The 16,949-nt window shown below is 40.6% G+C and overlaps 2 protein-coding genes across 5 annotated transcripts in view; one reads left to right on the top strand and one right to left on the bottom strand.

The window, feature by feature from the left end:
- PRORP (protein only RNase P catalytic subunit) overlaps positions 1 to 2,977 on the bottom strand; it is a 45,689-nt gene extending 42,712 nt beyond the window's left edge. Inside the window, exons 1-2 of one of the 3 annotated variants that reach the window (XM_030452316.1) lie at positions 2,859 to 2,977; positions 887 to 2,278 (exon numbers count right to left, since the gene is read on the bottom strand). In XM_030452316.1, coding sequence (XP_030308176.1) covers positions 887 to 1,887 — 1,001 coding nt within the window. In that variant the 5' untranslated portion in view covers positions 1,888 to 2,278; positions 2,859 to 2,977. Of the gene's footprint in view, positions 1 to 886; positions 2,279 to 2,593; positions 2,671 to 2,858 lie in introns of those variants that run through there. The other 2 variants (XM_030452318.1, XM_030452317.1) reach the window with 2 other exon arrangements.
- A 198-nt stretch (positions 2,978 to 3,175) lies between these two features.
- Positions 3,176 to 16,309, top strand: PPP2R3C (protein phosphatase 2 regulatory subunit B''gamma). 2 transcript variants are annotated; one of them, XM_030452319.1, is made up of 13 exons: positions 3,176 to 3,243; positions 4,441 to 4,568; positions 5,679 to 5,783; positions 6,340 to 6,452; positions 7,029 to 7,126; positions 9,806 to 9,876; positions 10,616 to 10,748; positions 11,752 to 11,807; positions 11,881 to 11,956; positions 12,583 to 12,719; positions 14,301 to 14,438; positions 15,106 to 15,165; positions 15,857 to 16,309. In XM_030452319.1, the coding sequence occupies exons 1-13, from the start codon at positions 3,195 to 3,197 to the stop codon at positions 16,043 to 16,045; spliced, it is 1,353 nt and encodes a 450-aa protein (XP_030308179.1). In that variant the 5' UTR covers positions 3,176 to 3,194; the 3' UTR covers positions 16,046 to 16,309. The 2 variants fall into 2 exon arrangements, with proteins under 2 accessions (XP_030308179.1, XP_030308180.1); XM_030452320.1 differs by having other exon boundaries at positions 3,217 to 3,299.
- The last annotated feature ends 640 nt before the right edge of the window (positions 16,310 to 16,949 follow it).

The following is a 16,949-nucleotide window of genomic DNA, read 5'->3' as shown; positions in this document are numbered from 1 at the left end:
TTGGGTTTCCTGCACATGCAGCACTCACCTACAGGCAAGTCCCTCTCTACGTGCTGGGGTAATAGCAACCCCTACAAACTTTCAGCCACTAAACCAGTTCAACTCAAGCCTCCTCTCTCTGCTCCCTAGCTGTTCCCAGGAAAAAAAAGCAGCTAAGCCACTCCAATAGTGGTAGTGTGTTCTCACAGCCATACCTTCCACCCAAGATCAATTTGTACAGAGGTTGTGCAGCTCACATAAACCAAAGCCAACACTTAAAAATATGGGCTCACATACAATAGCATGAGACATATAAATGGGCTCAGGTCAACTACACTGCTTATGGATGGTGTAACTGGTTACAATTTGCAGAGTCTGTCAGTACTCAGGAAAACAGACTAGGTGGCTCCCTAAGTACCGTGCTAAAACAAAAAGCCTCCTATCAAGATTTCTCCCCTCCTATTATTCTCTACAGTTTCAACACTTAATCTTCACTTAACCTAAGCTAAATTTGCTGGCTCTTTCGAGAAAGAAACTACCTAAATTTTCAAATAATTTACTACTTCCACACTATTGACATATTTTGTGAAAAATCATTATACCTGTCAGTATTTCTTATGTACCAACCCCAGAAAGAGATTAAGCTGGGTATTTGGACAGTCATGGTCCTTCACAATTTCCATCTTTTTCTCCCCAGAAATAAAATTTAACAGGTAAAATCTTTGAAGAGAATATGAAATCGGTAACTTTACACTTGAAGCAAAAATCAAATGCATCTTTTCATTACAATATGTCTCTCATAGAGAAGCAACAACTAAACTAAAATGCTGAGGGATATTTTTAGAGTTGATTTATGGAATAATCTGAATCCCATTCAAATGGAGCTTGCTATTGAAATATTATTTACCTTTCAAACCATAGCTTTATACTCCGCATAAATGTTTTGTGAGGGTATATCTGGTTTTCTCTCAAATGTAAGAGGATACCAAACAGCTCTTTTTGTAACTCAGCATCTTTCATACCCCTGCTGAAGTCAAATAAGGCCTTCAGGATATCCAAGGTTGGCATCAAATCCTTAGACAACATGTCATGGTAAAGTTCAAATGCAAGGCTCATTTCTTGGTGACGACCAGCTGCTTTGATACAGGATTCATAGTTTGTCCGTGAGGGAATCATAATCTTTTTTACTTCTTCCAAAAGACTCAAGGCCATCTTCCATTGATCTGAATTACTCAGCCCCTTGATAAGAAGGCTGTAAGCCCCACTTTCTAAAGTCTTAAATCTGATTTTCATTATATCATACATTTCCTGAATTTCTGCAGTCTGCCCCTGCTGGACACACAATGCCAGATATTTGACCAACAAATTATATGCAATGTCACCATTACTCTGTGCTACCTGGGTCAGCAAGGACTTAGCCACATCAATGGGGCTGTTGGATTTGATCATACTGTTAAGCATGACTTCTTCAAATACTTCAGGTGATTGAAAGTTTTCCCTCAGTCTGTTCCACTCCTCAGACTTCAGGGGTTTTTCTGGAGGCTGTATGCGGCTAAACTTATGCCTTGACAGAACTTGACTCATTAACTGCTTCTTTGGAGCTCCAACAGAGGAAGAAGAGTGGAGTTTCCCTTCAGATACTTCTTTAGTCTCATCATCCCATCCTTTTTCTTCCTCATAATCAATTTCAGACCTTTTCTTCGTAGGAACGACATCAGTTCCTTTGGGACTCACTGGTAATGCAGTGCTGGAAGAAGTCATAAAACTGAAATAGTTAATCTTTTCCCCGTTGGGGATGCTGAAAGAAACTGCAAACAGTTGCTGGAATCTTGAAACAGGCCAGAACAGACGACATTTCCACAGCAAGGCCTGAAAACCCTGTTGACTAACTTGAGAAAGGAGTGCCATGACAAGAAGAAATTATCTCACTGTTAGTTCAAAGAAAGTTATATAATGCAGTTTGCATGAGGACATTTATTATAAAAGCCCAAGGGCCGTCAGTGTCTATAAACTTGAGTTTCAAAATGCTTGTTCTACGAGTCCTTTCTGCCTCTTAAAAAGACAAAAAATGGTAAAATCTCTTTTCCCAAAAATCACTCTCTTAGCCTGTGAGAACATTCATCCAAAATGAGGAAACCTTTCTTTCTAGAGCAGATGTTTTGCACATTTCCAGCTTATCATTTCTGTTTGTTGGCTTCTGTATTGAGTGTGTTGCACCCAGGCAGGCAACTGATGCAGCCAGGCAAAAGCCAGAAGTTTTCTTCTCCCCGTCTTCACGCACATCGAGTCTGGAGATTTCCTAAAAATTAAAAATAACACTGCACAATCATGACCTCCTCAATTCTTTCTTGACATATTTACAGCTGCACTCTAGCAAACAAAGTTCAAGGTCCCTCGACAGTTTTAGGTCAGGAATCCCGATCCTGATCCCTCGGGCAATCCCAGCATGGGATTCCTAGGCTGGTGGTTCTCACACCTTTCAACCAGTGATAAACTTACGTTCAACACGATTCCCCAGACATAAACCCTTGGTAACGCTGCTGCCCCTAAGGCAGCACCCCTAACAGCAATTACAGCGGAAATCCCACAAGAAAGGTTTTATAAACGCAAATACCGGCAGGCTCGCCGGCAGCCGGGCTGGCAGCGGGAGGGTCTCAGGAGGAGGCCCCGCAAGGCCCCACGTCCCTCGCTCCCTGCCCTGCGGCCCCGCTTCGCCCGCGCTCCCGGAGACTACAACTCCCAGCGTGCACCGCGGCCCGGCCATCGGCAGCGCGCTGCCCGAGGGGAAAGTCCCTCTCTCCCTCTCTCCCCCCGTTACCCCGCCAGAGTGTAACGAAGCGCGGTGCCGGTGCGCCCGGTCGCCTCCATCATGGGCTTACCTTGCTGGGTGCGCGGCAGCCATGGGCACCTCGGCGCCGCCAGCCTCCAGCAGGGAGGCGCTTACCGCAGAGGCCGCCGCACGCCGCCCCGGGCGCTCTCCTGACGCAGCCCCGGAAGAGCTGCCGGACCCGCGCCTGATCCGGGAACCAATCGCGTTTCACTGGGCTGCCCAGCGCCCGACTGCCCGGGCGGAAGCGGCAGCTCCGCCATCTTGGTTACGGGCACTGCGCTTCCCGATGGCTGCGGCGCGCCGGGGAGGGGGGGTCGCGCATGCGCACGGGGCCGGGCGGCGGGTAGCGCTGTGGGTCACGTGGCGCCGGGCGCGCGGGGCGGCCATGGACTGGAAGCGGAGCCTGCGGGGCCGCCTGGCCGCCCGCCGAGCGCGTGAGTGACCCGGACCGGACCGGACCGGAGGCGGCGCTCCTCGCCGCGGGGCTGGGGTCCGTCTGTCAGGAGAGAGGGGTGGGGGGCAGGGAATATGTCCCATAGGTGGTCGCACTTGCCGGGGGGCTGTGGCCAGGCTGACGGGGCAGGCGGCGGCGTCTCCGGTGTTGCCTGAATCCCCCTTGGGTCGGACAGGGCTGGGACTCGTTCTGCGGAGAAACTGACTGAGAGGTTGAGAGGAGGGGTGGGTCTGAGGAGCCGGTGCTGTGCAGGGCGGTGTGGCTGCTGTAGGGACCGCTGTGACAGCGCTAGCGGGTCACGGCTCATCGGTGAGCCCTCCCAGAGCTCCTGAAGGCAAAAGAACAGCAAAAAATATGAAACGTCAACAACAGAGAAGCTTAAGGGGAAACGAGTGCCTAAAGAAAGTATTTTTGGGTTGGAAGAGACCTTAAAAGATCATCTAGTTCCAACCCCTCCTGCTATGGGCAGGGACACCTCGCAGTAGACCAAGTGGCCCAAAGCCCCATCCAAAATCCAGCCCAAAGCCCTGAGAATGTCCCGTGAACACTCAGGGATGGGACTGACTGCATCTTCCCTGGGCAACCTGTTCCAGTGTCTCACCACCCTCACACGAAAGAGTTTCTTCCTCATATCTAACCTAAATCTACCCTCTCCCAGTTCAAAGCCATTTCTCCTTGTCCTGTCACACAAGTCCTTGTGAAAAGTTCCTCCCCAGCTTTCCTGTAGTCCCCTTCAGGTACTGTAGGGCTGCTATAAGGCCCCCCCAGAGCCTTCTCCAGGGATATCTTGATGTTACAGAACAAAAGGTGATACTGTGGTGCTGCTTATGCTAAGCAGTACCTTGAACTATGCTGCCTCTGTAAAACAAGAATGCTGCTGCTTTGTCACTCATACCCATGTGTCTCTTGCAATCACATAACCTACAGAGAATCAGGTTGTGTGCACCTAGTGGAAGAAGTGCTTTGTAGATGCTCAGATAGAGTATGTATGTGACACATTCAATATACGTGTTATATAATTTACATCATATTCCTGTTCTCCATTCTTTTCAGCCCAGTGTTTGTGTTACTAAAGAGCATAGATATATAAGCATCAGCATTAACTTTTTTTCCAGCTCCTTGTTAGATTAAAACCCTGTTTGAACTACAACAAGAAATTTTTTTCTGTGTTAATCAGCCAAAAAGACTGACCAAGAGCTAAAAGATGAAGAAATGGAATTGTTCACAAAATATTACATGGAATGGAAAGGAGGAAGAAAAAGTGGCATTACATCATATACAAACATACCACGGTTTTACTACAGGGTAAGTGAGGTGTCCAGATAAACTTCCACAAGAGCTTATTCTATGTTTTAAAGAAGGTTGTGCTTATTCAAATGGGCATTTCTGCTTCAGAAGCTTAAGTAGCTTGAAGTCTGCATTATTGCTAAGCATAATTTTTTGTTTTGTAAAATTGTGGTTTGCAGCAGTTTCAGATAATTGCTAAGCATCTCATCAAAGGCCATGAATTAGTTCTGTGATCAGGCTTGGCTGTTTACTAATAGGAGGTCCTTTTTCAGGGAAACTTCCTGTTTTAACTAAATTTTGACATACCAGTGTTAAAAGTACTTATCTTCGTGGTTCTCTTAGGACAGAATGGGACGCTGCTTCATGAAAATGTTGGGTCACTGGTCTTTCAGACAAAAGATGGGCTTGTTGTAAGCATCATCCAGCAGAAACACCTGGTCAAGCAGTTTGTATGTGAGATAGGGGATGGGGGAATATGGGTGCACAAGTTTGACATCTTGGTATTACTGTCAGTTATCAGCTTGACTACTCATCTGCTATCTAACCTTGCAAGGTCCCACATCCCTGAGGTACATGAGAGCTTAATCAGCAGAAACTCACGATCCTATGTTTTAGTTGCTGTATATATGCAACAACCCAAGTTCAGCTGGTTTTACATGTAGTTTTACATGTAAACATCAGCAGAGCATTCATGTTAAGTGTTCTTCTGGCCAAAACAATTCTGGTAAACATTCACACTTCTGACAGTGAGCCCTGCCACAAATAGGAAGTGCTGCTCTCTCCTGAGTAGAAACACAGCAGTAAATGTCCCTTACGTGTGAGCCCTCCTATATTGCAACCAAGGGGAAGTGCTTATTGGATGGATTATCACGTATGAGGTAGGTCTCTGTCTCTTGTGTTAAAGATGTCCTGCTTTAAATAAATATTAAAATAGTTTGAGTATGCAAGTGATATCGCTGTAAAAGAAGCAGGCACCATACAGCATTGTGGTAGACAGGTTGTTACTTTCTGTCAAGTAAAAAGCTTCATTGTAGTGTGTGAGTCATGACTACCTAAGAGTACTTGTTAGATGTGTCATTTTTGAATGGTACCACTGTACAGGAGATTAAAGTGCCATGATGTTTGTAGTTGCCAGCTGAAGATGAAGTCTTGCTGCAGAAATTAAGAGAAGAATCCAGAGCAGTCTTTCTGCAAAGAAAAAGTAGAGAGCTGTTGGATAATGAAGAGCTGCAGGTAAGAAAATATTTTCTGCATGTCTCATAGTGGCTTCTGACAAGTTTTCCTCTTTCTACAGTTTTATTATCTCCTGTCCATCCACAGAATCTTGTGGTAGGGTACTTTTTATTTAGGCTCATTGTCTGGTTGTGAAATCCTAGCTGAGGCTGAAGTGCTGCATGATCTTGGGCAGGTGATGTCAGTGTAAAGCTTCCTCCTAACGATGCATATGAGGACTAAATCTGTGGCTTCTGGTTTTCCAGCACATTTCAACAATTTCTGTAGTAGGCCCAGAAGAAATAAGTTCTCTTTATGTATCACTGAGAGAGACTCCAAAGATGATTGAGTTCACTGCAGTGTAAAGACCAAAGGGATGTGACCCTAGAAATCCTAGTGAGTGAGAGAGTGTGTGTTTAAGAGCAGTGGAAGCATCACTTGCTTTTTTGGCTTAACTGATGATGTGTGCTGATTAACTGAGATAACCTTGCAGCAAAACTGTTTTTAGATGCTTTGATTTAGGCACATTGATGTCTGTAGAGAATGTCTTCTTAACAAGATATAAATGCCTTTTAAGAATCTGTGGTTTCTACTGGACAAACATCAGACATCACCAATGATTGGGGAAGAAGCAATGATCAACTATGAGAACTTCTTGAAAGTTGGTGAAAAAGCTGGAACTAAATGCAAGTAAGGCTTTCTTCTCTTGTATTTGCTATAGTGTTAGTGGTCAGTGAACAGCACATTTTGTACTTGAAGAGGAAATCATGTCTCCAGTGATATTGCCAAACTTTCCCTAATATCTTCTGATGGAAATTTTCCCTCCAGATAAATATTTCTTCTTTTTGCTGCTGCTGGAGACTGCTGTTGTGCATATAGCTTTGTGATGGAATTTTGGGCAGAAGTAGATTAGTTGTCAATACTGGCAGTTCCTTTTATGTGAATATCATTGTACAAGATTGGAAGTTACCAAATATTTTGTACTAAAGAAACATTAAATTGAATGAAAGCTCTCAAAACTCCTGCATCACTGAAGAGTCAGTGATGTGAGCAACAGCAGCAGTTGCTTTTTACTGAGTTTATCATTGTTACTCAGTAGGATTTTACTTGGTGGTTGTTAGCAAATTAACCTATTTGGCTACACAGAACATGTTCTGTATTGTTAAAATAATATTTTAAAGTGTCTGATGTTTTGATACTGTAACTGGATTTGTCAGTGCAGTGTAATCAGATGCATGAAAGTGACTTTGTGGTTATGCTTTACAGGCAGTTCTTCACAGCGAAGATCTTTGCTAAATTACTTCATAATGATCCTTATGGGAGGATTTCTATCATGCAGTTCTTCAATTATGTCATGCGAAAAGGTTAGTTGGTGCTTATTCTGTGTTCAGGAGAAGCTGTTTGATTTTCAACACTATCTTAAGCTTTATTACTTGCTGTTCTCTTCAGCAGCAGTGAGATCTCACCCTGGGTAGCTAATTCTGCTTTCCTGGAGGCTTGGGAATTTTTTCTGGTTACTAGGAGGGGTGGGAGTTCACCCTGTTTCTGAAATCCACCTTTCCTCTCAGCCAGAGATACTCTGTTAGTTATATATCTTGTCATTCTGGCTTGCTTTACTCATGCCTTACTGTGAAGAAGTTCAGTGAAGTTCTGTGGCAAGCGTGATCCTAACCAAGTTGTGATCAGTCTGTCTGCCAAATATATTGCTTTGCTATTCTTCCTTCTACAGAGTGGTGTTTTCTAACTGTGCTTATCACTATAGCCTTACTATTCTTTTATCTATTTTTATTATAAATAGCCACTTGGGCTATTATTTTGCAATTATTTTGTTTTCTTCTAAAATCTGTATTAGATCTTTAAAAAGATGAGGCTGGCTAGCAGAAAGGTTGCCTCATTGCCTTGTCCCTGGCTACTGGGTTCTTAGGTTTGGTAGAGCCTTCAGGAGGGGAGAATGACACCTCTCTCTAAAATCTTGTGGTCCAAGGGATGTGAGATGTGCCTGCAGGAAACCCAGTGACTGGATGTGCAGAGTAGGCAGGAAAGGAGTAACGGGCACGCTTGTAGCAACTGGCAAACACAAAACTTTCATGATAGGAGATCTGTGAAGAAGTCTGTAGAAATTGGATACCTTTCAAGAAGGTTTACCCAGATGGACACAACAGAGGTTCTTTCAAGAGATCTTTATTTCATTTGTGTCACTAAGAAGTTTTAAATTCTGCGTATTTATGATGGTAACTTTTTTTCCTAAAAATACCCAAAAAAAGCACCAAAATAAGGAAACAAAGACAAAACACCCACTAAATTTAGACATCGAAAACCTTTTTGCATGTCCCGTCTTGATAAAATTTAATTTTCAGACTCTGGCCAATGTTGGTCCTATTGCAGTGGTTTTTTGCAAGTCCCTCTTGGGTCGGTTGGATAAAGACCCTTGGCTTTGCTAGCTGACAGCATTGGAATTGCCTAACAAAGTTAGCCCAGTAGCAGGTCTGTGCAGTAGCTGAGATAATTTCTGGTGTTGGTTGTATAGCATTCTGTATGAGGGCTAAAGGCCGGATAGTAAAGGAAGAAAAGACTTAAATTTCCTGTAGGAGCTTCCAGTTACTACTATAGACTGGAATTAGTGATTTTCATCTATAGTTACTGCTAAATGTCCTTCAGTGAGGCACTGAAAGGAAGGGAAAGTATCAGATGATTAAGTGCGTTACCCTGCAGCTGCTTGAGCTGATCCAGGTTAGGACAGTGCAGTCCCTCATTTCACCTTCTTTTGATGAAGCTCCTGCAGCAGGGACTCAGCCTGCAGAGTGGTGCTGCAGCAGAGAAAAGGCCATAGCATCCTGAGCTTCAAAAATGTTAAGCTGTGTGTTAACACGTGTGCCTCACATGTGTTATGCAGTTTCCTAACCAGCTGAACTTTAATGTGAACTAATTTTTAATTTAAAGCTGAACTTCAAATAACGAGCTTTTGAGGTTTTTCTTTTGGATGCTTGTTAAATTTTTAGGAGTACCTGTATGTATTCACCTGCATGTATTATACTTGCGCTAAACATGTAGCATCCTGTCTTTTTCCTTCCTACCTCCAGCTGGAAGATTTCCTGCAGTCCATGCATTACAGCTTTTCTTCTTTCTTCGTGCTCTACACAGTCCTTTTGGGTGGGGGTGAGAAAATGGTGAAGTTAATAACAGTGCAATGGCAAAGCATTTCCCAAAGCACCATCTGCCTCCAGTTGCACTCACCCTTCAAAAGGAGAGGAGGTTGAGTCTGTTGAATCACTTCAGGCTGTATGATGCACTTACCTTCAGCCAACAAAGAAACAGCCTCACCATGTAACCTCTGTTATCTTTGAGTGATACTTAGTTCACCTTGACAAACACCTTCAAGAGCTGAATGTTGGTATGAAGCACAACTTGGATTTAATAAGAGGGGCTTTTAAACAGCTTCTTTATGAAATGGAAGTTAAATTTAACATGAAGTGTGTGAACAATAGTTTTTATGTTTAACCTGAACTCCATCTCTGCTAATGTGCTGCAACAATGGCCTCAAGCACATTGTCTGTAGGATATCTGATTAACATGGCTCATTGCAAAAATAGAAACATTTGCTATTCTAATTCTCCTGTTGTAACTCATAAAGGAGGACAAGACCTTTGGCTGTAGCTGCAGTGTCTTGCAGCACCAAGGTCTATAGCAACCTGACAAGAAATCTGTATATGACATTGTACCTCTGTTTTTAATGCAATAAAAATGCACTGTCAGCCAGATCTCTAGGTCAGCAAGACAGAAAAAAAATCCATGTTTCATGCAGCATATACAATGGTGTCTGCTCAGCTGTTTCCCACATCTAGTTAGTACAAGGCAGTCTTGGTCACAGCAGACCATGAACCACAACTTAGACTGAAATGGCATTTCTGGGCAGGACTGGTACATATCATGGATTTGCTTCCATAAAAATAGGAGATAGAGTTCCAGTGGTGCCTGTGGCATTTAAATAACTCCAAACTTTGGTGAGGCTTCAAAAACCTCTAATTCTGTTTCCTGTTTTACAGTGTGGCTTCATCAGACAAGAATAGGTCTTAGTTTGTACGACGTGGCAGGACAGGGCTACCTCAGAGAATCAGTAAGTAACTTCTTGATTAACTTAATGTCTGTCTTTACTCAAATGACACATCATCTAAAACACTCCAATTTTCTTCCAGTCTTATTGCATAAAAGCTTGTATTGTAATTGAAGTTTGGGGTGGGCCCATTTTTTTGGACAAACAACAATCTCTGTATTCTAGAGATACAGTGAGGGGAGTGCTGCTAACCTCTTCCACCACACAGGTAATTCTCTGAAAGAGAAATCAGAGATATGAAGGTTTCATGTTATTATCACTTAACTAGATTTAGTCAGATATAGTAGAAATCACAAAAAAGGATGGCTAGCGTGTGTCTCAAAGAATTATTCTCCTATTCTCATAGGAGTTAATGCATGTCCTGTCTAACAGGAGTTAATATTATAAATAAGAAGGTTCTAGTTACCACTCTAAAAGAGATCTATTTAAGAATATTCAGCCATGGGACAATCCAATTAGGAGTGTTGCATTTTTATTTGTAAAAGGTACAGTTGAATGCTTTTGCATTTGCTTGTAAATATAACCTACTTTGTTAACAATCTGCTGTTTGCAGACTGTTTCAGTCATGGCATCACACCTGTATTTATATAACCTAGGATTTCTTGCAGAGAGACAGTTTTTTGTCTGCTTTCTTGCTCTTTCCTGCAGTGTTGCAGGAAATGTAGTGGAAAGCCAGGTGGAATACAGCAAACAGTGCAACCATAGTAGTGCTTAAGGCTTGTTTTCTTTCTTAAATCTTCAGGATTTAGAAAACTATATTTTGGAACTCATCCCTACTTTGCCACAGCTGGATGGTTTAGAAAAATCTTTTTACTCCTTCTATGTCTGCACAGCAGTTAGAAAGTTCTTCTTCTTTCTCGATCCTCTCAGAACAGGTAGATTTCAAAATTGTAAATATATGGCTATGTTTTTACTTTAAAACTGTTCCACTGAAGCTATTTGTGTTTTCAAAGTAGTATGTAGTTCTCCTTGTAGGATTTTGTTTATCAATCTTGTATTTTAAGATTAATGTCCACTGAAGATCATGAGTCTTTATGTGGGTCTAGTAACCTTCTTCTCCAGCTAATTAATTTCTGTGACATAGCCATCAGTTGTGGAGTTGTGGTACTATAGAGCTATCTCACAGAAACCAACAGATGAAATACTGTTTCATCATACTGCATCATTAGCAGTAGCTAATTTTATAAGTGTTTAGGGTGAATAGAAAATGCAGCAGCTAACCACAGATATGCTTGGCAGAACATCCCTAGAGCTCTGGAAACGGTCAAAAATTTTGACGTGCTTCTGTTGTGATTAAATTTGTGTGCACCATGTAAACTTGTGGAAAAATGTTTGCAGTTAGGACTGCTAATCCTGAGCAGGCAGATGGAGCTCCCTCAGATGAGAGCTTGCTCAGTCAAAGCTTCAGTTTTGCACCAGCCAAAGCTACACCAAGAGCAGTGCATTCTGCCACCTTAGCTTTATGTGACACCTGTAGTGTCTGAAGATTTAAAAATATCACACCAATTAAGAGACTCTGTTTTTCAAATAAATATTTTAAACATACAAAATAAACATTTTGTATTTTGAGTTGAACACTCCCATTTTTTTAAAATCTAGTTTTCTGGCTTTTAAGGCTTCACAATGTTGCTTCTGCCAATATCAGTCTAGTTTTATTCAGTCATTTTTATTTCTATAAGCTTATAGGCTAATTTTATCTCTTAAGTTACAGCTTTATCCTTTATGTTAGAAATTGGTTTTCTCTGATTTAGTTTTTTTAAAAGGCTTTGGTTTTCTGCTCAGAATATTCTTTTCTTATATAGAATGACCTAAATGAAAATAATCAAATGTATATGTTGGCTGGGCAACTATTAATGTTTTTTCCTTTTCCTGTTGCAGGGAAGATAAAGATTCAGGATATTTTAGCTTGCAGCTTTCTAGATGACTTACTGGAGGTAGATATCTCTTATCTTGTACTATTGTATTTTAATTTACTCTTTCTGAATTCTAACTTTGTGTTTTGCTTAGTTAAGGGATGAAGAACTTTCTAAAGAAAGTCAGGAAACAAATTGGTTTTCTGCTCCTTCTGCATTAAGAGTTTATGGTAGGTTCCTTTATGTGTGTTCGCTTCACACACAGACATGCTTTTTCCTTTTCCTCTAATCCCTGCCTTGTATGACTTAGTCACAATAATAATATTATTTTCCTCTAGTTTTGTCGATTTAATCCTCCTGGTAGCTTGTCCTTTCAACACCTGTAGCCATCCCTTCAGTATATCTTCCTGACTTTCTTCACAATTTAAGTTCTTCACTATTGCTCTTTACCATGGTTTTTGTCCTCCATCATTTTTTGCTGGTTGCACAAGAAGTTTCCTCTTTACCTTTCCCTTTTCCCCTTGGCTGTTCTGTTCATGCTTTTGTGTCACCTTTAGCTCTTCTTTAATGCTTACAGCAGATCTGTTTAAAACAAGATGCCTTTAGCCTTCTGCTCCTTAGTATACACAGCCTTTGCTTCTGAGTCTTGAGTAGAACTGCCTTCATGTTCTGTGCTCATTTATGGTACTGTAGGAGTATTATTGTGGATCTAGCATTTTCACACTTAAATATGTGTGAAATATTAACTTAACTTTATGGTGAAAATTATATAAATGTTAAGGAATTTTTCTTTCTTTGTTGAAACAGTTCTTTGCTGATATAAGTGCATTATGTTTTGCTTTCTACATCTCCCTAGGCCAGTACTTAAACCTTGATAAAGATCACAATGGCATGCTCAGCAAAGAGGAACTGTCTCGGTATGGAACAGGGACTCTGACCAACATATTTTTGGATCGTGTCTTTCAGGAATGCTTAACTTACGATGGTGAAATGGTAATCCCATATTTTCACTTTCTTCACAATGTAGAAGGTTTGGCTTATCTAGATGGGAAATATCTCATCATCAGTATCTTAAAATAAGGAATAGCTTGAAATGAAGTAACTTTTGTTTATCATTGTACACATAAATTACTATGCAGCAGAGAAGGAAATTAATGTTCTAAACAGCAAGATGATCACAGTGTGGCTTAAAGACAGTTTGCTTGTTTTGAAGAGCAGAGGTGATACAAAAGTCAGACAGGGTAAGATAAATCCTGTAGATTCAGTAACGTAAAGTGCATACTGAAAAAATGTATGGATGTAGCAATGCTTTTACATACATGCAATTTTTTAAAGAAAACCAAAGACTAGTGCAAGGTAGGTGGTCTGTCTAGTTCTTCATGAAGACAACAGGGATTTTTGTTGAAAGCTTTCCATAGGTCTGAAAAATGAGAAGTCTAACTAAATCAGAGTTAAAATAACAATTTTATCATATAAAATTTATATGTGTATTTATTATGAAAGCTTTACTTAATGTATTTCTAACCTTGTCATCTGCATTCAGATGACTGAACTCTCAAAGTGAAAAATTACAAGTTCACTACACAGTCCTTCTACTGCCTTAGCAGTTTTTTGTAGAATCTCAGAATCTCACTGAACTCACTGCACTAGGCTTGTCTTTCTTTTCTATGGAGGAGTCCAGCACAGGACTTGGATGTGGTCTAAGCAGTGCTGAGGAGAAGGATCATCTTCCTCAATTTGTCAGCAAAGCTCTTCTGAGGCAGCTCAGGATGCTGTCAGCAAGGGCACATTGCTGGGGTGTGTTCAGATTTGTCACCTTTAGGACTTTGAGGACTGTGCACAGCTGCTTTCTGCCTAGTCAGCTCCCAGAGTGTACTGAGGTGCATGAGGTTCTTCCTTCCCAAATCCAGGGTTTTTCATTCCCTCTGTTGTACTTGGGGAAGTTGCTGTCAGCCTGTTCTCTCAGTCTGTCAAGCTCACTCTGAATGGCAGCACAGCTCTCTGGTATTTAAGGTACACAGGGTTATTATGTAGACAGGACTGAAGGATTTCTGTCCTTGTCAAAACTGTATCTTGATTTGGAACCCAAAAATTAGTACTATTGGAAAAGAAAAGTGTGATGCATACTTCTGATGTCTTTTAATGCTTCTACCACATGATTTGCTAAAGTATTTACTCTGATCTAAGGATTATGTATTTTAATTTTGTATTTAATTTGCTGTTAATGGTTAAACTGCCACTGGACATTTTTGTTAGTAAAAACCTTTTATATGGCTCTTCCTCATTACATGAGCAGTCTAAAGATGTATTAAAAATTGATTAAAATATATATAGCATGTTAAATTTAGATTTAGGTTTGGAATCCTATTTTACCAGGATTTTGTATTGTCAGCAGTCATGCACAACTCACTTTTCTGTTCACGTTGGAGGTAGCAGCCATTTTCTGTTTCATGTTGCCTTTTTCAGAAAATAGCCTGATCCCCTACGATGAAATAGCTGCCAATTATAAAGTTCCTGCTTGCAAAATCGATTTAGAAAGAAGACTATAATAAACTTGATTATATCTACTTTTAGGACTATAAAACCTACCTGGACTTTGTGCTTGCATTAGAAAACAGAAAGGAGCCTGCAGCTCTGCAGTATATTTTCAAGCTGCTTGATATAGAGAACAAAGGATACCTGAATGTCTTTTCCCTTAATTATTTCTTTAGGGTAAGTCTCTTTATACAGGTAGGCCATTTTCTGTGTTTGTAGTGTTATAGCCTGTGTGCTTCTACATGCAGATCTGCAGGAAATCACTTTAAATTACCAGTGCCCACTGGGAGGCTAGTAACTACTTCTAAGAAGATTTAAAATATTTTTTTGAAAAATTCCAAAACTTGGAAAGAAGTCAAAAGGTGTTTTCAACAATTTATCTGCAGTTGAAATGAACTGCTTTGATTTTGTTCAAGAAAATTAATTTATAAAATTAGGATTGTCCTAAAATTGCTTAATGATTATTTACTAAAATCTGTTGTGATGGTTCTGATTGATTATTGCCCCTGGTTTTAATTTCCACTGTAATCCTAAAATTCAGTAAAAGGAATGAAAATAATGAAACGTGCAGTGATGGGTGTTGAATGCTTTGTTACAGGGCTTTACAGCTCAATATCTCCGTCCCTGGAGATATTTAAAAAGAGACTGGATGTGGCACTCAGTGCCATGGTCTAGCAACTGCAAGGGTGGTTCAAGGGTTGGACTCGATGATCTCTGAGGTCCCTTCCAACCCAGCCAATTCTATGATTCTATGATTCTAAGATGCAAAAGCATTTAAAAAGTTCCATACAGTGTCAGTATAATACTGCACTTCCTATTCCTAATTTTTATTTTGTTTTCCTAGGCTATTCAGGAACAAATGAAAATCCATGGACAAGAGCCTGTTTCTTTTCAGGATGTCAAGGTTTGTTTTACTGAATAGAGAACTACTTGAATAAGCATTTCATTATTCACTCCTATTGTAGTTTCTAGGTTTTTTTATATTTAGTTGCAAAGTAGTAGGGATGGTCAGACTTGTCCTACTCATAGGTTTGGAAATGTCTTTCTATTCAACAAAGAATAAGAAATCTGTAAGAAATCTGTTATGCAACTGTTCTTGTAGTTTCCTTACTAATAGACAAAATACCTGTTAAATACATAATTGCTGTGCCTTACAGTTGAAGATACTTGGCATGTCTATTTTATGGTTCAGGATCATCCCTCTGAGGCAGGGGGTTCTACACGCCTGTCTGTAAAACTCTATTACTGCCTACTTTGCATTTAGCAGTTTTAGTACTTAATTAAAAAAAAAGTACCAGAGCTATAAAACTTAGTTCATTTAAGCCAACAGAGACTCAGGTTGCCACTTTGAGGCTAAAGCCTCTCCTGAAATGCAAATTCTTATTTGTGATGTGGGAGCTGAGCACACTGCTCCAAAGCCAGTTACTGTGCTTTATTATTTTAACTGGTTTGGGCCTTAACAGCAATTTTGTTGTAAATCAGTGGAGGCAGCACTGGTTACCTAAAGATCATTCTGTATCTGGTATGAAGCAGCCATTATTGTGCTTATAAATGTGCTGGGGTTTTTTTCCACAATTTTGACTTTTCTTTCATAGGATGAAATCTTTGATATGGTGAAGCCTAAGGATCCATACAAAATCTCCCTTCAGGACTTAATCAATAGCAGCCAAGGAGACACTGTTACCAGCATTCTAATTGATCTGAATGGGTTCTGGACATACGAGAACAGAGAGGTCCTTGTAGCAAGTGATAATGACAGTGCTGCTGATGTTGATGATACATGACTGTGAACAGGAGCAGACTCTGTCCATAGAGATACCTCAGTCTGATGCAGCAGCTGTTTGAAGCTGGAAACATTCATTATTTCAACCAGTGGCTCTTCCATTTTACTTACCTTCCTCCCTTATCTCCCTCCCCCACATGATACAAAATGTGGTATGTACAGGAATAGCAGAATTAATTTCTTAAATCAAAAAAGCAACTGTTGTTGTTTAGGAGTTTAAAATTCTTTTTTTTTTTTTTTTTTTTAAATAAATATTTTTGGACTTCTTTCCTGTGTACCAAGCCCTATTCTTATTTGAATACCCTATACTAAACGTGACTTTACCCTGAAAGTAAGGATGTGATTCTTGGTATCTTCAGCACTGGCCTGTACCCATCATCCAGCCATCCCAGGCCTCCCTCTGCATTCTGTTTGGCTTCCTCTAATGATAGCACCGTCAAGCATTCTGTTGTAAAGGCAAAAGTCTTCAGTAAGAGAGGAAAAATTTAGGTTTTTTTTTTTTTTCCCTTATGTTGTCCAGCTTTCTGTTAGACACTTGGAGGATGAGTAACTAACTACTGAACTGACTGAATAGTTACCTTATTTTTCAGAGATTAATTAACAGAAACAAAACTGCACTAGCTTTAAAATGAATCCAAATACCTCTGTAAAGGTTTTCACCAATTTAACTTCCTATGCAAGTATTTTATGTTATTTAACTTAATTGTACAGCAGAGCTATAGCCATAGTTAAAGCAGTGACACTTTGAGATGAAATTACAGCAGCTCCAGGCCAGAGGTTGCAGTCCTACCTTATTTGTTTGAGGTAGTGCTGAACACATGCAGTACATTAACAAGTGCTGCATGAGACAGTAAGGAGAAGGGGAAGGGGTGGTAAGATCTTTTGAATTTCTGTGCTTGGATATT

Source organism: Calypte anna, chromosome 5A (assembly GCF_003957555.1).
Source record: "Calypte anna isolate BGI_N300 chromosome 5A, bCalAnn1_v1.p, whole genome shotgun sequence".
Lineage (NCBI taxonomy): Eukaryota > Metazoa > Chordata > Aves > Apodiformes > Trochilidae > Calypte > Calypte anna.
This window is presented reverse-complemented; position numbering and strand designations above follow the sequence as displayed.